The sequence below is a fragment of the Cryptomeria japonica genome, chromosome 2 (genome assembly GCF_030272615.1).
Source record: "Cryptomeria japonica chromosome 2, Sugi_1.0, whole genome shotgun sequence".
NCBI classification, from domain to species: domain Eukaryota; kingdom Viridiplantae; phylum Streptophyta; class Pinopsida; order Cupressales; family Cupressaceae; genus Cryptomeria; species Cryptomeria japonica.
In genome coordinates, this window is record NC_081406.1 from 507,228,678 (window position 1) to 507,252,002 (window position 23,325).

General features: G+C 37.4%; 1 protein-coding gene across 11 annotated transcripts in view; it reads left to right on the plus strand.

Moving 5' to 3' along the window:
• LOC131069533 (ATP-dependent (S)-NAD(P)H-hydrate dehydratase) overlaps positions 1-23,325 on the plus strand; it is a 126,365-nt gene that overhangs the window by 22,051 nt on the left and 80,989 nt on the right. For 6 of the 11 annotated variants that reach the window (XM_058005019.1, XM_058005020.2, XM_058005011.2 and 3 more), the window contains exons 2-5: positions 1,518-1,808; positions 3,349-3,425; positions 3,607-3,716; positions 4,053-4,167. In XM_058005019.1, the coding sequence (XP_057861002.1) occupies positions 1,721-1,808; positions 3,349-3,425; positions 3,607-3,716; positions 4,053-4,167 (390 nt within the window). In that variant the 5' untranslated portion in view covers positions 1,518-1,720. The remainder of the gene's footprint in view (positions 1-1,517; positions 1,809-3,348; positions 3,426-3,606; positions 3,717-4,052; positions 4,168-23,325) is intronic. The other 5 variants (XM_058005015.2, XM_058005012.2, XM_058005013.2 and 2 more) reach the window with 3 other exon arrangements.

The following is a 23,325-nucleotide window of genomic DNA, read 5'->3' on the forward strand; positions in this document are numbered from 1 at the left end:
AATATCTGCCCAAATGCACTCCAATCGTCAATAAATCCTTCAAATCATATTTCCAATCAGTCAACATTGAAATGCTGAGATCCTATTTGCCTAAGACAAAAATGGCAAAACACAAAAAATCAAAGTTTATTAAGGGTTTGTGAATTTGTTTCAATGGTGAGATGCAGGGGAAAATTCACCAAGTTCAAGTGAGTTGCAGGTAAAAATTTGCCATGTTACTCACAAAAAACTCATGATTTTTTTGCGGAACTCATTGCACAAGTTACTCAGCTTTCAAACAATATTGTGAGAAATTGCTGAGTTTTTAAACTATTGCTCAATCATGATTGCTCTTATTCTGAAATGACCTGGTCAATAAAAAAGGTATAATTTTTTTGTTTATCACTTTTCGACATTTTCATAGCTCACCATTCTTCTAACTTGTCTAGAATAACTTATAAAAAATGGTGGCAACTGGCATGACAGTGAGTTAAAGAGGATAAAGATTCACTATTCAAAATGATCAAAATATCTGAACAAGTTGGAAGTATGGTGTCAGAGTTGGATTGAGGATGTTGAATCATTAAGGATTGCCAGAAAGAGGTTTTACTACCACTGCAAACTAGAAACTGTCACAGGTTATAGGCAGGTTTGAATTTGCTTGACCACACTGTCAAACCAGAAAGTGACCACCTGTTTGCTGGCATTTGATGAAAAAGAAGCCAAATCATGCCATTATGAACAAAGGACATATAGATGATATGCAACAAATAAGAAAATTTTCAAATTTAAAATATAAATGAGTTCTGAAACACCAGCACCGAGTGCTATAACATTGATTATTAATAATTATCAAGGAAGTTTTGCGAACAGATGAAAATGTGAATCAGCAATATCATGTGGTCTATGAGTGAAGATAAATATAGATTTTCTCCAACAATGAGATAACTTACCATTACAAGGTCTATGAATTTTTAACAAGCACTACCCCATAATGTGGACTCCAAGTTTTCAATTGACATTTGAGAATGGAAATTGCACATGCTGTAATTGTATTAAAATGTTATGAATTATTGGAATGTTTTGGCAAGCCATTGGTAAAAAAGGTCAGCAACCATTAGTTTTTTTGGAGGAATTTTTGTAATGGCGGTCTTTAAAATTTTAATGTTTAAGCAAACTGGATTAAGGTAGAGATTCTTTAGAAACCACTTTTGTGGCTAATCTGGTTTATAGAGCATCATTTTTTGAGGAGTGTCATCAATGCTTGTTGCCCTGTTTTATTCAATAGATGATTTGCTTACTATTCATTTTCAAAATTTTCATTCATAAGATATTTATTTTCAAAGTTCAGTCAATATTTACTCATTAGATTCTCATTTATAGTTTTGGATGTTTGAAAACCTCTATTATGCATCACTGAACTTACAATACTTGGCATATTGTTCATATCCAAATTCTAGAAAACTCATTTTGCTGCCTCTTTCTTAAAATGCTATATTCTGTAAAAATAATCATTCATTTAACTTGTTTTCTGATAGTTGCCTGCAGGTTCGATAAAAAGCAAAAGCAGAGTTCTTCCATTATTATCAATCATGCTATAGGTGCTCATTACACTCTTTTCCAGTCTCTTCATTATATAAGCTACTCACGAACCTTACATAAGAGGCACAAGCTTGTATTAACTTGCCAACAAAGGACCGAAGGAACTATTAGGGGAAAAGCATCTGAGTCAAAAGCTTTCATGGAAAATCTTTCACAGGCTGATGCCACTGAATTAGTCAAATCAATAACTCCACTGCTTGATAGTGGCCGTCATAAGGGTCAGGCAGGTGATGATTTTTATCGATGTGTATATTTTGAAACTGAAGTATCTATTCAATATTGCCTACTGCAATGGAAAGTTGTATGCTAATCAATTCAATTGAATTGTCTATATATTTCTGCAGCCTTTCCCAGAAAAGCACAACTTCTATTGGTGAAAGAAAGTTGACAAACATTAATTTATCCCCTACTGCAATAGAAAGAAGTATGTTTATCGATTGAAAAACATGACACTATTGGAAAAGGGTCAACAAATGATAATTTATCCTGTTTTGCAGTCTTAGGGTCCATACCAAGGCTATAAAAGGTTAGTTTTTAAAGCAGGGAAACCAGGAGACATGTCTCTAGGTACTTGGGAGTGACCCTATGTTACCAAGTACTGCCGGAGAGCTCCCCTTATCCATAGAATTTTTGTTGGTACTGGTCTGCGTATCTCCTGGGTTATGCTATTATTCTGGTTACCTGACTCTTGTGATTAAATGTAATTAAAATACAGCATTGTTTCAGTAACAAAAATGATAATAAAAAAAAACCAAAGCAAAAAACAAAAATAAAATCGATGAACACAATTGATAAAAAATTAATCACACTGCTGCTAGTCCTATTGCATCTGGTTTTAATGAACCGATTACTGATTTGGATAATAGAAAATATAGAGCTATGTGACATACAATGTCATGATTCATTTAGTATATTGGATTATCAATTATCAATAGTGTTTTTAATTTTAATCTTCTTTTTGGGTTTACTTTATGCATATAACATCAATAGTATGGGTAATTCTGTTTATAATTTTTTAGTTTTTGTATGGATCTACCCAGTCTTACTTATTCAGGATCCAAATAAATAGCGAACACCTGAACTTGAAGCCAAACCTGTTTCATTAACTTACCTTGGGACAAGTCTCAAAGATGTGAGATGGGGACAAAGACATCTCCCAGATCACCGAGACTTCATTTTGAGTCTCTCACATCTCCTACAGGCATCCCCTGCATAAGTCCACATCTCTTGCCCAGAAGGGCCAAAAATTAGAATGAAAAACCAGGAGTTAGAAAAAGAAAAAACAAAGCTCCGAGTGGGATCTGCACAAGTGCAGCCAAGGTTGTAAACCTTATTATTGCATTTCACTTTTTATGTTTTTAATAATTTATGCACTGAAAACATTATATAAAGACATTAAAAGTGAAATAAATTATTAAAGACACCAATTGGTAATATATATGTTTTTAATGTGTATTACCATTTGGTGTCTTTAAGTATCTCTGTACTCATTTTCTGAAAATTGCTGGTTCCATCTCAAAGTATCTTAATTTAGATTTTTGATATGCTTAAATGCTTTCCTTACTTTTCTTGCCATCCCTTCTCAAAAGTTTGTTGTAAGAATGTTCAATACTTTCTTCTATTTCATTGGAATTGAAGTTTCTGTTTCTATGATTTACCATGCAACAGACTTACATTATTAATTCCCAAATGGCCTGACTGATATTGTATCACATGTAACACACTGACCCTATATCTCATCAATTTTTTAATGATTTACACTTACAGGAAAGATAGCTGTAATTGGTGGTTGCCGTGAGTATACTGGGGCTCCTTATTTTGCAGCAATTTCAGCCTTGAAGATAGTTAAGTATCTCTGGTTATTGTCCTTTTTAATGTTTTAAAGTGCCTTCCTATCTAAAAATACACCAAGGATCAAGAAATGCTCATTTCTTATTATTTTGTTGTGATTAAAATGATTTACATGATTAGTTGTCTTTTATGGAGGCCATAAACCTGTTTCTATTGGTCTCTACTTTGATGTAGGGTGCAGATTTGTCTCATGTCTTTTGTACTCGAGAGGCAGCAATAGTTATTAAGAGCTACAGCCCTGAGTTGATTGTGCATCCTGTTCTAGAAGAGTCTTATAGCATCAAGTGCGTTCTTGCTGCTGTCTTCCTTTCATTTGATGCCCATAATAAATGGTCCTTTTCTTCTTCTAATTAAATCTACAGGTTCTGATACTTGCATGGCATTTTTAAATTGTTTATCGAGCTACTTTCATATCCAAGTTATTACTTGCCATGCTAGATTGCTTTATAATAGAGATGTTGGTGTTTGAAAAGCAAATGTTGATGCTATTTTTCCTTTTATTAAAAATATCTTGGAAACTATTTGAATTTTGTCATCAAGATGCTTGCCTGTGAGAGAACAATGCTATCTATAGATAAACAATTAGTTGCCTGAATTGATGTATAGCTAATTGCATGCAGAGTTGATGAGAAAGAATCTGTTCGCAACAAAGTTCTTGCGGATGTCAGCAAATGGATTGAACGATTTGATTGCATTGTTGTTGGACCTGGCCTTGGCAGGGATCCATTTCTTTTGGTATGTAATGTTGTTACTTCTTGTGAAATAGCATATACATGTCTTCATCGTAGTCATGGTTTGTGTGAAGACACTGCATATTGTTTACCTTGTTTCCTCCTTCGCATGAACATGGATGAAACTGTTCTCTTACATTATAAAGAATGATGCTTTGAGTTGAGATATGTGTATAAACTAAAATATGGTCAATTATTAATTTGCTTTTTGGTTGGTTGCTCTTCCATCATCCATGTGTATTTGGATCCTGATCTAGGCATGTCTCAAGGAGGATTCTGGAATTAATATTGAAGGAAAATCAGGACAAAGAATTGTTTCATGTTGTAAATGTGTAATTCTAGCAACAGTGTGTGTATATCGTTAAATTGTTACTAAGCAAACTCTATACAAGCATTTTAATTCCAGTTTAGTATATGTTTATGGTTACTATGCATTTTTGACCCATATTAAAAAGGTAGCAAGGAGAACACGTAAGTGAGCTCAGAGATTCAGTAAATTGTGATGGGGGTCAAACTCCATAAAAATTTGGCCTTTTCATTGTGCCTTTTACACCAGCTTAGGAAATTATGGCTTGAATAGTTATTGCGATGATTTAGAGGTGAGCCAAAGCATATGGGACATGTTGATGGGTGTTTATGACCACACCAATACAGAATAAAATACCGAGGTTTCTTATCCTCTCTTTAGAAAAATCCCGTGTATGCTAAGATTGCAAAAGATCATACAAGTGATTCCAAGGTTCTTCTCTGTTAGGTCTTGATGTGTGGATAAGCTCAATGGTCGTTGTGATATGCCGGTAACACAAAGGGACTTACGTTTCAATCGTTCTTCTCTTTTTTTGCAATACTGGCTGAAACTTCTTCATCGGATATTGCAATCTCGTGATGCTTCTTCTTTGAACAGACACAACTGAAATGAACTGAAATTTAAGGGGAAAGGATTGGAGAATCTATTCTACTCCTAAGGACAATGATATCAATGGATAGTGCTCCAATAGACGAATTCCACATTAACCAAGTTCAGCTTCGCCAAGCTCAGCAACAAATCCACATGACTAGTGCAATCTTCCATGGGTTATGCAAATAATTTTCATATCATAATGAACACCATCATAACGTACAATGCACATTCAATGATTGAAGTTAAGTAGCCACATAAAAGGCTCAGGTTAACTTTACACTACAACTTATAATCAATAAGATGCAAAAAGTATGAGCCATGGAAATTTATCAAACACCATCGCATTCTCCATTAAAACCAAAGTACTTCATCTAACAATTGAGAAATTGGAAGAACACCATGCAACAAGTTGAAATAAACATGAATCCACCATATCTTCAATGAAATCAAATTTTATTTCTCCAAGTCTTACAACATTGTCTTCTCTTTCTACTCTACTTCTACTCTAAGGAGCAAGAGCTCTCCACTTCTAATGAGCTAACTATCTAATGAATTACAAATGAGAAGGCAATGGCCTTTTATAGAGATCCTCCCACAATTGAACAGCCAAGATTGATTTGAAATCAAGGGCCGAGATTACACCATGCAAACCCTAATTAGGGTTTGACCAAAAATAACCCTTGTGGCGCAAAGTAGTGGGTCTAGTAATTAATGAGGTAGCATGCCCACTAAGCATTTAATAGCTCATTGCCTAAAATAGCATGCCCACTATCCCTCTCCTTGGCGGCAAATGCAATGAATCTGGTCACGACGGTTTGGAAACACATGATTGACCAGAGAAGGTGATTGTTGATGTGTGTTTTATGCACATAACATTTTAGAATAAAATACTAAAGTAATTTACCCTCTCTTGAACAAAATCACCTCAGATGCTAAGGGTAAGATCAACTAAAATGATTCCAAGGTTTCTACATGTCAGGTCTTGACGAGTGGGTAACTTGATGGTCGATGTGAATTGTTGTGTTCACTTGGGGACTTACACAAATGTTAGGATTATCTTCTTTGATCATGAAATATGTGGAATAGGTGTGTTGACAACTTAGTATTTAGCAATGTAGTTCCGAACTTAATTCTTACTTAAAAAAAGGGCAAAAGGAATAGGGTTCAGAAAATCTATTCTAGGCCTAAGAATGTAGGAAATGATGAACAAATTTAGTGGAATCAAACTAGGCAAGGTCTCACAAACAGGTATTGAGACAAGCTTAGTGCAATAGTCTAAGGTATACTCAAGGATTTTTAGACTATCACCATCAAACGTTGACACCATCCAAGTTGATGCTTGTCAAGGGACGCGTAATAGTTGAAGTGATGCTTACTCAAATTTCCAGTTGATCACACAAGGCGCACTTACTGACGGCAAGAGGCTAGTGGTATGGATTAAGGATTCCACACAAATATATTCAACAAATGTTTCACTCGATCTAATAAACATAAAAATAAATTCTAATCTAACTTGGAGGAATTGAGAACCATGACTGCAAAGACAACATTTGAAGAGCAAAATCACCAACAATTGAACAATGATTTAGATTCAAATAGCTGCAACATATACCAACAATTCTACAAAAACTCTCTTACAAATGAGAGACAAGGAGGTATATATAGAGTCTCTTACAAAATGGATGGTCGAGATTAAAACTAAATCAAGGGCCAAGATCATGCCAACAAAACCCTAGAATTGCCCTAATTAGGGTTTACATAAAAAATGGTGCCACCAACATATGACCCAATAAAAAGATACCTAGTCATCAAATAGGGAATCTTCTAGAAGATTCCTCCCTGCATCTCTCTCTCCTAGCATACTCCAAGAATCTAGCTAATACAGAATCTAACTCCTCCATATAAATGCTAGGTAAGGTATCTTGCTGCAAATCAATCACGTCCAATGAATCCGAGCAAATGTCCAAAGTGTTCTCCCAATCTGGCATGAGCATCTGCGAACTATGGATATGAATGAACAAAGAGACCAAATCATCCATTTGACTCTTCTTCAAAGAGTCCAACTAACAAAAATACATGTTTCATCTTGTCTCTTAATTCGGCTAAGTGTAAACCACTAGCATCACTAACATCAACACCCAATAACTCCTCAATCGAGGCAAGGATCTTCATCTAAATGTCCTGAATCAATCCTTCCATCTCTGTACAACTCAGCTGGGTGTTCTCATAAGTTGATTTGTTCACGGCCAATGAACAATACCAGCCATGGAAATCGTACTTGTCTCCATTGTGCACAATGCTCTTGCTGATCAATGTGGATTTAGGAATCTTCTTCAAAGCTTTGAGGCGTGGAATAGTCTTCTCTTGAATAGGTCGGAATTCTTCCCAAACTCCCTCCAAATACTGGATTCTAAACATGAGCCCTGTTGTCCTATCATATGTCTGGACAATTTGAGTGAGGAAATCATCTGCCTGTTTTTTTGCACTCTCAATCCACTTCTCCACCTTCGAGAGTGTATCTCTCGCTGCCTCATAGTGTGAATGTAGTCCATGATCAACTGCAATAGGGGAAATAAGGGTGGGATTCTCACGCCTTATCCCCACAATATACTCTCTAAGTCTGATATTCTCTTCTCTGTACTTCTCCTTCTCTTCAATTTCTCTATCTAACCTTGCGCTGATCGCCCTAATGTTATCACCAACCTCCTGAAACTCTTGCTCTCTTGTAGTACGGCCAAGGGCAACTGAAGTAATCTGGAAATCCATAGGAGTAGCAATGTCCGCCATCACACCTCCAATAGGAACAGCCACCTGCGCAATACGCATTCCTGTCTCATCTCTAGCTATGTGCGACAAAATCTTAGCTCTCTTGGGTTCTTTCTCCTTATTGCTCCTAGCTAAGTAGTCATCAATGTTATCAATAGGCTGTACCTCTATCATTTTCTTACTCTTTTCCATAGTTTTCATCAGCCAATCAGGAATAGCGGATATCTCCATACCATCATCAAGACACATATCTCAATCAAGTCCTCTCAATGCCGAGATAACATCATCATCATCATCAGGATTACTCCTGCTCAAATCATATACCTCATTTCCCAAACTAACCTCCAAAAGGATGGTAGGGGATTCCGGCTTATCATCATTCTCATTTGGTGGAGCAGATGTCGCTGTGGCATGTAAATCTTGAATATTATCTGGTAGTATCACTGTGTTGGAACATTGCAGGGTCTCCTTATTCTGTTCTGTTATTTCAACTTCTTTAATTGATGAGACTCTGAGAGGTGGTGAAGGGATGATAGGTGAAGGAATGATAGTTTTTTGTTTCTTCTTCTTGACCTCCTCAATCTTCTTCCCTCTGGCCTTGACTCCTCCTGGCGTATTTTTCCTTCTCTTGGGAGCTTGACTCTCTTCATCTGCATGAATCTTGACATCATTGATAGTCCTCTGATCATCTTCGGAAGTAGATTCTTCCGGTTTCATTCCTTCATAAGTGAAGGAAACGCCCATGTGAAATAACTTATTCATCTGAATATCCACCCATGTACGGGAGAAACTCAAGACCTCTCTCATCAATATCTTCAAATCTATCTCTTTTGGTTCTGACCAATTAGGCAATAAGATCGCCTTCTTCGTTTCATTTTCGTACTGTGGATGCATTTGATCTCTGTCATCTAACATCTGATCAGGAATGAGGAAAAGTCCACACTTCCTCATGAAATCCACTGACATTCTAGACCACATTCGTCTCTTCACTGCCTGCTCGTCCATCAGGTTGGCCCAATAATTTTCAATGTCTACCTTGTGGATGAACTTCTCTCCCCTGATCCTTCCAACTTTCTTATCAGGATCAAATCTTTCTCTTTTCTTGAAGGTTGCAAATCGATAGAATTTAAGCTCCTCACTTGCAGTGCTGGCGGCTAAGGCAGATTGGCAAACCTCCAATGTCTTCCCAACTGAAATAGGGAATGTCATTCCTGTCCTATGCTTCTCTTTCTGAATAGAATCAAACTCTAGAAGCTGTCTCACCACTTCCAACAAGATCATTCTGTTAGAAGGATACCTAGGAAGCCTGTAGGGTTTGGATTGAAACCCATGAATCCTAAGGTACGTGAAAGTGGGAAACTGAATATACCATGATACATATTTCTCTATTAGCTCCGTTGCCTCCTTGGACAACCTCCTGTGGATTCCGCCTTGCAACATCCGTGTGATGTACATTGTGAATACATCATTCACTCTCTTATAATCTTCAATTATGTACATGTTCAGCTGGGGATAGTACTCATAACTCCTGAATTGTCCTTGCCGATTCTCGACTTCACCTCTGCATATCAATCCTTTGTATGTAACAAACCGTGCAAGCAGGTATACCAAATAGGAAGTCATGGCGAATGACTTGGACCGCTCTACATTCCTCAGCTGAAAGTCCAGATTGTCACTTATGATTCTAGACCAATTTATCAACGTCCATCTAAGACAATCTTGGATGAAATAGAACATCCATCCATTGTATATTGCACCCTGCGGCATCCCCATCACTCGGTTAAGCAGGAATACTAAGTCACTATATTCCTCTTTGAAGTCTGTGTACATGAGTGTCTTGGGAGCCTTGGAATGATGAAGCCTAGGCTCGATCATCCACTCTTTATTCACTACATTTTTACATGCATCCATCTTCTTTGTGTATCGATCTTCATATTCATCCTTGGTTACATTCTTCATATCTGCTCCACGTGGAATTCCAAACACCTTAGCAATCGCATCCTCAGCAAGGTAGGCAACGACAACGCCCTTAGGAGTCTTGATCATATGCGAGTGAGGACCATAACATCGTGCACACTCTAGGATAAGTTCACCGCACGGTATGGACTGTGGGAATCCAGCGGCTTGAAAAATACCACTCTTCATAATGTTTACATATGCTGGGGAAGGAATTTGATTTCCAACTTCGAACATCCGCTGTCGCATCAGGTTCAGGCTCAGGAAATGCATGTTTGTATCCGCAATCTCCTTCCATTTGGATGTCATCTTGGATTCTGGATAGAATCCACTCTCCACAATTCTCTGTTGTTCTCTTCTTTCCTTAAATCCAAACTTCGACATCGCACCTGTACGAAGCTTGAAGTTAGAACTTAGGAAAAAAATACATATTCTTAATAAAATTCCCGACTTCTTAATGATTTAGATCAATTAGGGTATGGAAATCAGGAAAATAGTCCTCACTCTAGGTAGATTTTAACAATTTTAAATACAAAATGTGACAAGATTAGGGTACGAAACCCTCATGAAATCAACACCTCCTTATACTTAGAAATTTTGTGTAAATTATAGTGCAAAGGAGTATCCAGATCAAGAATGACTAATGAAAGGCGTGAAAGATTGTGTTTTCACATAAAATTATGTCTGAGGACATCTTCCGAAGTCAACAATGGAGGGCAACAAAGTATGAAGACAACCTGCAACTGTACAAATTATCCTTTCAAAACAAGTTGCAATCACCTAAATGTGCATAAATTTGATGGAAAACAACTTAGATAATGAAAGCAAATCAAATCTGGGAAAAGTGGTATGGTTCGTAAGAGTTAAATTTTCTGAGGACAAGCAGCCATGGCGGAAGCTGCAGACCTGTAACAGCCCTCAAATGGTCAAGTGATTGACTGAAAATGACTTGAAAACTCTCCCAAAGGCAAATCGTTAAGTTTAGAGTTGGCTGGCAATGAAAGTTTAAGTCTGAAAATAGATGGACAGCCAACAATGGAGGTCACCCCTGCTGCAACAATGGCGTCAAAGTTCAGATCTGAGGTAATGACAGCAAATGGGAAACAATGGCAGTAATAAGCATGCATGAATCCACCAAAATATGTCACAGAACACTTGCCAAATAGAAATTGTATTTTCCCGGCTATGGCGCCACCTTCAAATCTGAGTATGCAATCTGCCAACAATGAAGGTCTTAGAACAGCAAATAACCAAGGCGATATCAAGGAAAATTTTCAAAGTTTGGAGTGTAGGAATTCAACACAAATCGCCCTTCACCAAAATCGTGGCAAATGATCTTCAATATGCACTCCAAATCAGTCTGAATCAGGTCTGATAATAGCAAGTTGAATGGTGGACTTGAGGGAAAACGCAATAAGAATCCTCTAAAATCACCAAAAGTCGCCAAAGTAGAAAGTTGCCACTTAGGAAAAAATCGCTCTCCCAAAATCGAAAATTTGAAAACAATGGAGTCAATAAACTCCAATGGCAGCAATCAAGTGGATTGCCAAGATGGAAAAATGGAGGAAAAATATAAGTCTTCAATCAAACACCTCTCCAAAATACTTCATCAAAAATCACCAATAAGAGAGAAAATCACCCTTGCATGGAGACACCTGGAAAATTCAATAATAAAATAATGCTGGACTCCTCTCTTTAACTTGCTTTCATCACCAACTTTCACTACACAAGCAATGTGGGATAAAACACTTGTTCTTATACTTGCTTGGGTGAAACTGATTTGCTTCTAGAAGGTTGAAAACATTAAATGCTTATTGCAAATCATTTAATTGTTTTTTAAATTTATTAAATAATCGTTGCTTTATTGGAAAACAATTAAAACAAGGCTCACTTTATTAAAATATTGCAATTTAAATCAAAATTTGAGCCACTTGGGAAAATCGATCTAGGTAGGGATTTAAAAATCCCATCAAAATCATTTTAAGCTTCAAAATATTCCCCATAAGGGAAAATCGATCTTAGTATGGACAAAATTTCCCAACAAAATCCATCAAAATGCACACAAAATTGGGCTAGGGGAAAATCGACTCTAGTCTGGATGAAAATCCGGACTTAAAAATCGCTTCATTCACTCAAACTACCCCTTGGAAATCGACCCCAGTCGGGATGAAAATCCGGACTTAAAATCATTAAAAATGCTCTTAGTGGAAAATCGCCTTTAGTCTGGACTGAGAGTCTACAAAAAAAATCCTCGAAACTTGTCACAAAAGACTTGGTGGAAAATCAACCCAGGTGTGGAATGTCATTTGCAATCCTATCCATACTTCCCTGGTGGAAAAACGTGGGTAGTTAGGACAAATCCTGACACTTAGTCAAAATTTAATGCTTCCAGGGGAAAAACAACCCTAGTATGGATTCATAGTGGTGGAAATTGGATCTGCTCATCTTGGACCTTCATGCCTCTTGACGTCGTGATGTTGCCTTTGGATTGGATCGATGAATCCTTGATGTTTTATCATTTTTTGTCATTTTGGAGATGGGTGCATTTGGAGCTTGGAGAAGGAATTTCTCCACATTTAGCTGAATTTCCATGCCTTGAGAATGCTTGGGTCACATGAGATGGCATGGAGGATTTTTCCAACATAGTCACATTTTGAGTTTCCATACCTTCTGGAATGCTTGAGCGCATATTAGGCCTAGAGGAGGAATTTTCAAACACTAAGCCAAAATTTCAATTTCCATGACTTTATAAACGCTTGGGTGCACTTGAAGGGGGAAGGAGGAATTTTTAAACACAACCAATTTTTATCCTTTTCTCCCTTCATGAGTTTGGGCGCATTCTCGAGAGATAGGAAGAATTATCAATGCCTTAGTCAAATTTTTGTAGTTTTTATGCCTTTCTGAGACTTGTGTGCACTTGGAGGGCAAGAAAGAATTTTCTCTTAGTCAAATTTTGTTATTTCTTCCCTTTCTGAGGTTGGGTGCATTCCAGAGAGAGGAAAAATTTCCAATGCCTTAGTCGAATTTTGAAGTTTTTATGTCTTTTTGAGACTTGGGCGCACTTGGAGGGGAAGAAGAAGTTTTCCCATACTTAGTCGAATTTTGTCATTTCTTCCCTTCATGAGGTTGGGCGCATTCTAGAGAGATAGGAAGAATCTGCAATGCCTTAGTAAAATTTCAAATTTCCATGACCTGAGGAATGCTTGGGCGCATCTTGGACTTGAAGGAGGAATTCTTTGATACTTAACCATTTTTTCACTTTCCAAGACTCTTGGCATGCTTGGGGTCCAAAGGAGTAAATTTTTAACACTAGCCACTTTTCACACTTTCCAAGACACCATGCATGCTGGGGCGCATTCTTGACCCAAAGAAGGATTTTTGGATTTGTGGAAAATTTCTCCTCTCCTTGGAATTTGTGCCCAAGGAGGTCTTTTTGGTGCATTGGAGTGTCAGAGAAAGATTTTTGGATTTTTTGGAAAATTCCTCCTCTCCTTGGAATTTGTGCCCAAGGAGGTCTTCTTGGTGCATTGGAGTGGCAGAGAAGGATTTTTGGAATGAAAAATAATTCCTCCTTGTCTTGGGATTTTTGCCCAAGAATAGATTTCATCATGCTTAGGGCTCCCAAGGAGGATTTTGAGACAGTTAAAATTTGATTACTTGCTTGCTCATTTGCTTTTCCGTATTTAGAACTAGATGCTTTGGTTCTTTTTGCAGTCAGTGCTCATTTGTTGCCAAGGATAAACCTTCTAAAAATAGACTTACTAAAAATAGTGTGTTCTTCCAACTACAAAATTAGGGCAAATGGGGACACAATGAAACTTACTAAAAATAGACAATGCTAAAACAAGTAATTTTGTTCAAACTCAAAATTAGGCCAATCGGGGCCATAGTGAAACTTACTAAAAATAGTAAGTTCATGAAAAGCACTCAAAAAACTACACTGGTAGGCCCTTTGAAAGGTTTTTCCTTGCCTTGGAAGAAATTCCTGCTTCTTGCCTTGCATTGACTCTTAGAATGCAAATTAGAGGTTGAGGAAGAATGTTGTCACTGGGAGAGAATCTTGACACTGCCAAAAATTGCCTCCTTGAGTGCAAATAAGACCCCAAGGAGGATTTTGTCCTTGGGGACAAAATCCTATGTACTGAATTGCTTCTTTGGGCGCAATTTAGGGTTGGAGGAGGAATTTTCCATGAGTGCAAATCCATCTCTATGAAGGATTTTTTCCAGACTCGGCCAAATTTTTGCTATTCAATTTCATCCTAGGGCTGTGTTGTGACCTTTTTCACACATCACCCCATTGAAGATGGGGACCCTCTCCTTTCTTGCTTTCTAGGGTTTTTGTTAGTGCTTGTGGCCTTCCGCTTCAGTTTTGCTTGGTTCTGTCAAGTTTTGGACGGTTTGAGTCCCAGAGATTGAAAGTCAGTTTGTGCAAGCCAAGTGATAACAGAGTCCAGACACCGTCAAAGTGCCTAGAAAGGCCGAAGGACGAAGAACACAATTGATTTGAACAACTTTCTATTTTTCAAAAGTTTGCTTTTTTTTTGCTTTTTCCTATTTTTTAGGAAGTTTCGTTTTTGGCATTTTTAGCCCAATACGGGTATGGCTATTTTTAGAAAGTTTTCCCTATTTTTTAGGGATGCCTGTTTTTTGCTTTTTCGGAGTGGGCACCTAGGGTTTGCACTGGTACCATTGACCTGCTTCGATCGCGATCAAAAATTTTCAAGTTTTGACCTAAAAAGCTAAGTTCCTACATTTTAGGGGGTCATGACACTTCAGATGGTTTGCTTGAGTATGGATTTCAAATTTCAAGTCAATCTGGTTAAAATTGAAGAAATTGTGAAATTTTGAAGCTTTCCAAATATTTTCTCTGTCTGGCTAATCATGGATTGATGGTGAGTGTTATGGCTGGAAGCTGAAAAGTCTGCCCTATGGAGAGAGTTAAAAAAGTCTGCCCTCCTGCTTGAGAAAAGAATAAGTTGAACTCCAAAAGTCCGCCATGATAAGTGTACCACTCAAACTCCGCCCTCCAAGCTGCCTAGGAAGCCAAAAGTCCGCCCTCTTCATGGTTGAGTTCCAAGTCTTCAAAAAAGTGTGCCCAAGCATGATGATGGAGATGCCTAAAAAGTCTGCCCTAGGAGGAAGGCATGTGAAGTGAACATGAGAAACTCCGCCCTATGGAGAGAGATGAAAAGTCTGCCCTATGCAGATGCCTAAAATGTCCGCCCAAGTTGTGGTCTTCAAAAGTCTGCCCTATGGATGAAGTGAAAGGTGCTCAAGATCGGAAAAGTCCGCCATGTGTAGAGGTTAAAGTCCGCCCAAGATGATGAGTGTTTTGCCTTGAGCTCTCCAAAGTCCGCCTTAGGATGAATAGAATAGTTCCTTGCCTTGTGTCATGAAGCTCAAAGTCTGCCTTAGGATGAACATATGCAATTTAAGGAGTGGTTTGAAGTCCGCCTTCTTGAGGATTGTTCCAAGTTTTGATCCACCTATGCCTAAAAGTCCGCCCTTGTATTGATTGCAAGGTTCTGAGTGCACAAAATCCAACCCCTCCAAAGTCCGCCTTGAGGGAGATCTAATTAAAATGCAAGGTGCACATGTTTCATGAAGTCCGCCTTGTGGTGTCAAGGCAAATTTCAAGTGTAAGAAGAACTCCACCCTTAAGATGAAGACGATGATGACATCAAAGCATATCTATCAAACTCCGCCTTGAAGGTGTTAAGGGTAGCAAGAGGTAAGTCTAAGGCAAGCAAAAGTCTGCCTTGGAAGGCATGAAAGATGATTTCAAAGTAAAGAAAGTCCGCTCTACTTGGAGGTTGAAAGATGATGCCTATGTCAAGAAAGTTCGCCCAACCTTGCAACAAGTTAGAAATATGACCAACAAAGTCCTCCTTGAGAGAGATGTGGTTAAGTTAAAACATGAAGTGCACATAAACATAAGGAAAGTTCCCACTTTGAAAAAGGTCTGACTTGCCTTGCAGTAAGATGAGAAGCAAACCTCATAAAAGTTCGCCCAAGTCAAAATGAAGTCAAAGGATTAACGAGAAGGGAATATTCCTTGGTGATGTCATCCAAACCTTCATGAAATTCGAAATAAGTTCCAAATTAGAAAGGGATATTTGAAGATCAAGTTCGAATATGAGCTGGAAAATCAAAATAGAAACTTGGAGAGATTCGAACTTGCAACTTAATTAGAAAGTTTTGGAATGAAGATATTTGGAGATCGAGTTCGAGTTTAGGACTGAGTCTCAAATTAGAAACTTGCACTCGTGAAATTTCGAACTAGATGAAGATGATTGTGCAACTCAAATAAAAATTAGAAACTTTCTCCATGAATAATCGGGACTGAAGCTGATTTAGAAACATGAATTGGAAGGATATTTGCATGTTTCTAATTGTGAAAATCAACTCTAATACAAATAAGACATTTCTCCTTTCATTTTTACACAACAAAAGTTCGAACTTTCTGAGCAAGTTAAGAGCAAATTTCAGAGTTATCTTGCAGACTGAAGGAGGTTCAAAGAAGATTTTCACAGGTTGAATGTATTTTTGGAGGTTTTGAAGGCATTAATCATCATTTCCAGCTTTGTTCTTCATAAACGCCGACAGATTTTTGGAGTATAACCAGCTAATAGGAGGCAGATCATTCGAATTTTCTGAGTTTTTTTAAAGATCTTGCCGTCTTCTTGTCTTTTTCTTCTCTCCCCATCGAAGGTGAAGTTGGTTAAATGCAGATTTATTACATTTTCTGAGTTTTCCAAGTTCGTTGGGGGTGATTTTTGTTAATGCATGATAGCTTCGGTAAGATAAATGATTGAATGAGAGATAAATGAAATCTCTCATTCAATCATTTATCATATCAATAACTATGATAAAACCTTCAAGCAATTAATTCCTCTTTGATAAGCCATTCTACATTTGCATATAAATAACCTATTCATTGATAATCATACTATATATTTTGTTTATGTTCATCGATTATTAAATCTTGCATTTCGATTTATATCGATTAACATAATTAATGATAAATAAATGATTAATCAAAAACACCGATTAATATCGGGTTGCATATGATATATCGGGTGGCATAATATTAAAGGCTACCGATAGTTATCGGGTTTTAAGCCTACACTGATAGTTATCGGGTGTTAAGCCTACACCGATAGTTATCGGTTGTTAAAGCTAACATGCCGATAACTATCGACTGTTAGCATTGTGCAAACACCGATAGTCATCGGTTGTTAAAATACTTCCACACTGATTGGTATTAACAATGAACATGCATTTGTTTAGTATAAACAAAGAGGCACGATCAAGTAATGTCTTGATCGGTCATGACCGATCAAGGCATTGCTTGATCATACCCCATTTGTTATATACTTATATTGAGTGGCATTCGTGAGATAGGACATAGAAAAATATTAAATGCTCCTCTCACCTGCCACAAACAAGAAGATAGTTAGATTCATACATTAAGTCAGTAATATATACAACAAGATTATTTTAATAGAATATAACTTGCATATTGAATGTAAATTGAACATCATTTACATGGTATCAGAGCTATAGTTAAATCGAACCCGAGGCTGTTCAATTTTACGTAAAATTCAAATCAAGTATATATTCAACATCACAATCCTATCAATGGCTAGCGCTATCAGATTTGAAGACAGACTCGCAGGGGGTGACGACTTCTCCGCATGGAAATTCAGAATTCAAATGATTCTAAAAGAAAATAAAGTTGAATCATTTGTAAAGACTGAAACTAAAGAACCTGAGACTGAACCTGACAAAGCAATTTGGAGAGAAGGAAATGATAAGGCTATCAAAATCATAGTTGATGGGGTAAGGAACAATATTATGCCCATTATAAAGAAACATGAAACAACCTTCAACATGTTCAAAGCACTTTAAGACGCTTTTGAGATATCCAATGCCAGTAGAACCTTGGCTCTAAAAAGAGAGATAAATCATATAGCCATGATAAAAGGAGAATCAGTCAATGCCTACTTCATGCTTATATCTACCTTAAGGGATGAACTGGCAACCCTTGGATATGAGATCCAAAGCAAAGAATTAACCCTCATTGCTTTAGATGGGTTGCCTAGTATCTGGGAAACATTTGTCCAAGGCATCAGTGCAAGGGATAACTTTCCAAAATTCGATAGGCTAAAGGCTGACTGTCTCCAAGAGGAATCAAGGCAAAATAAGAAAGGGATCAAACAAAAGAATATAGATGAAGATTTTCAAGTTCTAAATACGAACTCAAACAAAAAGGGCAAGCAAAAGCAATTCAGGAAGAGAAAAGGTCGTCACGGCAAGAACTCCTTCAAGGAGGACCTCTCTCAAATTCAGTGTTACAAATGTGACAAATTTGGGCACTATGTTGCCAAATGTCCAAAAAGAGCTAAACAAGCCACATTTGCCAAAATAGAAAAATCAAAAAGGGAAGAGGACTCCGAGAAGTATGTGCTCTATTCAGCACTCACAAATCAAGCATCAAACAAAGTGAACTCATGGGTGATCGACATTGCCTCATCCAGACACATCACAGGATTCAGAGAAGTACTAGACTCCATGAAAGAGGAGAATGATGAGGAGGTAACCATCGGAGATGACTCTACACACCCTGTCAAAGGAGTTGGAAACTGCATTATCAAACTAAAGTCAGGTGTATCATTACAACTTAGAGGAGTGCTATATGTTCCAGGTATTAAGAGGAATCTAGTCTTAATATCAGCACTGGAGGGCAATGGATACAGAGTGACCTTCATGGACAACAAAGTGTTGGCTTGGCCAAAGAACTCATCCATGAAGAAAGCTAAAACAATTGGTCAAAGACAAGGCTACTTGTATGAGCTATGCACAGAGGCCAACTTAGCCCTAATTCATGAAACTACAGATGCCAATGAAATCTGGCACAAAAGACTAGGCCACCTAAATTTTAGAGCTTTATCATCAATGGGAGACCTTGTCACAGGTCTACCTAAGCTAAAGCAATATCATTCAGGGGCATGCACAGGATGTGCCCTAGGTAAAAATACTAAGGGTGTTTTTCAGAGTAGTACTAGGAAAACAAGTAAAATTTTAGAGTTAGTTCATTTTGATGTACGTGGACCTATGTCTGTAAATTCATTGGAGGGATTTCTATATTATGTAATATTTATGGATGACTACTCTAGGAAAACCTGGATCTACTTTCTAAAATGTAAAGAATCAGAAGAGATCCTTACAGGTTTAAAGAATTCAAATCACTAACAGAAAATTACTCAGGAAACAAAATTAAAACCCTAAGAACTGATAATGGGGGGGAATACACATCAGAATTATTTAAAGAGTTTTGTAAAAATTCAGGGATTAAGAGGGAGTTAACAATACCTTACAACCCTCAACAAAATGGGATAGCAGAAAGGAAAAATAGGACAATCATTGAAGCTGCCAAAGCTATGATTCTTGATCCGAATCTAAATATCAATCTTTGGGCAGAAGCAACTAGCACTGATGTATATATTCAAAACAGATGTCCTCACTCTCATCTTGAAGATAAGACCCCTGAGGAAGTCTTTACTAAATCAAAACTGGATATAAGCCACCTTAGGATTTTTGGATGCCCTGTCTATATTCATGTACCTAAGGAGAAAAGATTAAAATTAGAGCCTTCTGGAAAAAGGGGAATCTTTGTAGGATATAGTGAAACCTCCAAAGCCTACAGGATATATATACCTGGTCAAAAGAATATTGAACTAAGTCTCCTGAGCTTCAGAGGGAGAATCCTGAGGAAACTATGAGTGAAACTCAAAGTCCACCTAGAGAAAACCTCAAGAAAAGACCACTATAGGCCACCAAAACTGTAGAAGAAGCTCAGAAGTTTGTTGCTCCTTTAGGAACCTTTAGAGAAAGCAAAAGGCCTAATAAATTCAATAGCTATGTTGCCTGTATGAATGATCTCTCTAAAGCCCAACCAAACAATGTATCAGATGCACTTGAACATCAAGTATGGAAGGGTGCCATGTCTGAAGAGTATCAATCCATTATGAAAAATGATGTTTGGGAGATTGTTCCTAGGCCAACCAAGAAATCTTTGGTTTCATCTAAATGGCTTTTCAAGATCAAACATGCTGCAGTCGGCAGTATTGAAAAACACAAGGCCAGATTTGTAGCCAGAGGCTTCTCACAAAGAGAGGGAATAGATTATGAAGAAACTTTTGCACCTGTTGCCAGGTATACATCAGTAAGAGCTGTTTTAGCCATTGCAGCAGCAAAGGGGTGGAAGGTACACCAAATGGATGTTAAGACAACTTTTCTAAATGGTGAGATCTCAGAAGAAGTCTACCTAGAGCAACCTGAAGGTTTTGAAATTCATGATGCAGAGTCTCAAGTGTGTAGACTCAAGAAAGCTCTCTATGGGCTCAAACAGGCTCCCAGGACCTGGTATGAAATAATTGACACCTATCTCTCAGGACTAGGCTTCTCCAAAAATGATGTAGATCCTAACCTCTACTACAAAAGAAATAAAGGTGATATGCTAATATTGATTTTACATGTTGATGACTTATTAATCACAGGAAATGATCACCTTATAGATCAATGCAAGAATGATCTATCCAAAGAATTTGATATGAAGGACTTAGGACTCCTTCATTACTTCCTAGGATTGGAAGTATGGCAGAATTTTGACAACATTATACTAAACCAAGGAAATTACACCTTGGATATTTTGAAGAGATTTAGAATGCTAAACTGTAGACCCATGACCTCTCCTATGGAAACCAACTTACATAAACTTAAAGAAGCAGCAGCAGAGTTACAACCCACTGATCCTACTCAATACAGACAGATGATTGGGTCCGTGATGTACCTAGTAAATACAAGACCAGATATCTGTTATGCAGTTAATGCTCTAAGTCAGTTTATGTGTGAACCGAAGGAGATACACCTGGTTGCAGTAAAACACATTATGAGATACCTACAATGTACCCTAAACCTTGGTCTCAAATATGAGAAAGTTGATATAAACCTACATGGATTTATAGATTCAGATTGGGCTGGAGGTGTGACAGATAGGAAAAGCACTTCAGGGTGTTGCTTCAGTCTAGGTTCAACTATGATATCTTGGATCAGTAGGAAGCAGTCTTTTGTAGCTCAAAGCTCCACCGAGGCAGAATACATTGCAGCTTCTATGGCTGTCTGAGAGGCAGTATGGCTTAGGAAGTTGCTTGTGGGGTTGTTTGGAGAACCTATGAAACCCACTGTTATACACTGTGACAACCAGAGCTGCAGAAAACTTTCAGTAAAAGCATATTGAGATTCCATACCACTATGTGCGAGATATGGTAGATAGGAATGCAATCCAACTGGAATATGTTTGTACAGGAGATCAAACTGCAGATATTTTGACCAAACCTCTTTCCAGAGTGAAGGTTGATCACTTCAGAAAAGGTTTAGGTATGATAGAAAGGTAATTTGCTTTGTAATCTATATTTGCATACCTATAAGATGTTTAATGTGTAAACCTCTTTGTCATGATAGGGCAATTTTTGGATTCTATCCCCTGGGTTCATATCTAAGAGGTGACGATCTGTCAAGATAGTGAACACTTGTATGGGGACATTATAAGGTGACGATCTTATAATGTCCAAACCAGTTATCATTATGGATCTCTGGTGTGTCATGGATGTGCCATGATTGTGTTGTGATAAAACATTTGTATAAAGTGTTAGTACACATATCACAACTTGGATAAGATGAGAAATTAATCTTCTTCATATGATTATCCTTAAGCATTGTGTGTGTAGGCAATACTGATATCACATGCTTAAGTGATATCCTGTCAATCACAAGATTCATGTGATGGACTTCAGTATCACGTGTTTAGGTGATACTTCATATCATATGATTAGGTGGTATGATTTCCTAAGAATGTCTAAAATGCTAACTATCATTTGAATTGTGATGCTTGAATATATTGTTTACATTCATCTTACCTAGCTAAGAGGGAGTGTTAATGCATGATAGCTTCGGTAAGATAAATGATTGAATGAGAGATAAATGAAGTCTCTTATCTCTCATTCAATTATTTATCATATCGATAACTATGATAAAACCTTCAAGCAATTAATTCCTCTTTGATAAGCCATTCTACATTTGCATATAAATAACCTATTCATTGATAATCATACTATATATTTTGTTTATGTTCATCGATTACTAAATCTTGCATTTCGATTTATATTGATTAACATAATTAATGATAAATAAATGATTAATCAAAAACACCGATTAATATCGGGTTGCATATGATATATCGGGTGGCATAATAATAAAGGCTATCGATAGTTATCGGGTGTTAAGCCTACACTGATAGTTATCGGTTGTTAAGGCTAACATGCCGATAACTATCGACTGTTAGCATTGTGCAAACACCGATAGTCATCGGTTGTTAAAATCCTTCCACACCGATTGGTATTAACAATGAACATGCATTTGTTTAGTATAAACAAAGAGGCACGATCAAGTAATGTCTTGATCGGTCATGTCCGATCAAGGCATTGCTTGATCGTACCCCATTTGTTATATACTTATATTGAGTGGCATTCGTGAGATAGGACATAGAAAAATATTAAATGCTCCTCTCACCTGCCACAAACAAGAAGATAGTCAGATTCATACATTAAGTCAATAATATATACAACAAGATTATTTTAATAGAATATAACTTGCATATTGAATGTAAATTGAACATCATTTACAATTTTTGTGGATTTATCCAATTTTTCAATAAGAAAGATCATGTTGGACTGAATGGAATGAGGGTTTTCAAGATTATAAGACATGGTTTTTAGATTGAAATCGTAAAAGTGTGGAGTTTACATGTGAAAATTCCATCTTTTTGTGACTAAGTGTCAAGAATAGAGTGAAATACCAACCACTTGGTCATCAAGATCCTAAATTTTAAGTTAAATTTCTGGTTTCTAACTTAAGTTTCATCTTTATTCGCAGATTTCAAGCACGATGAAGTTCCAAGTAGACAAGGATGCTCCTCCTGAATCAAGAATGAACTCAAAATGGAAGAGTATCAGTGATACCAACCTCGGGCATATCAATCTGAGGGAGTTTAAGAAGTGGATGTTCGGCTTAGATAACCTTGTGCCTACTGTGACCGCACGAAAAATGATGAAGAGTGGTATCGTGCATGCTGCTGGCTTTCTTCCTACCATGCAGTGCACGGAGTTGGTAGTTGAGTGCGCTAGGCACTATAACCCTGTCAGTAGAGATATTGTGGCACTAGATGGAAGAGTGTTGGCCAATATCAGTGATGAGGCCATAAGGGAAGCTTTTAGAATTTCAGAATATCATAATGCTGTTTATGTGACCAAGGATGAGGCTGATCGAATGTATCAAGACCATATGGAAGAATACGATGCTACCATCAATCATTCATGGCTGGACAAACCAAGAAAAAGTGCCTCCAAGCTGTCAAGGAAGAGCTTGGTAAGGGCCTATTTTAAAGAGGATATTGAAGATATGATTGTTCTGTTGAAC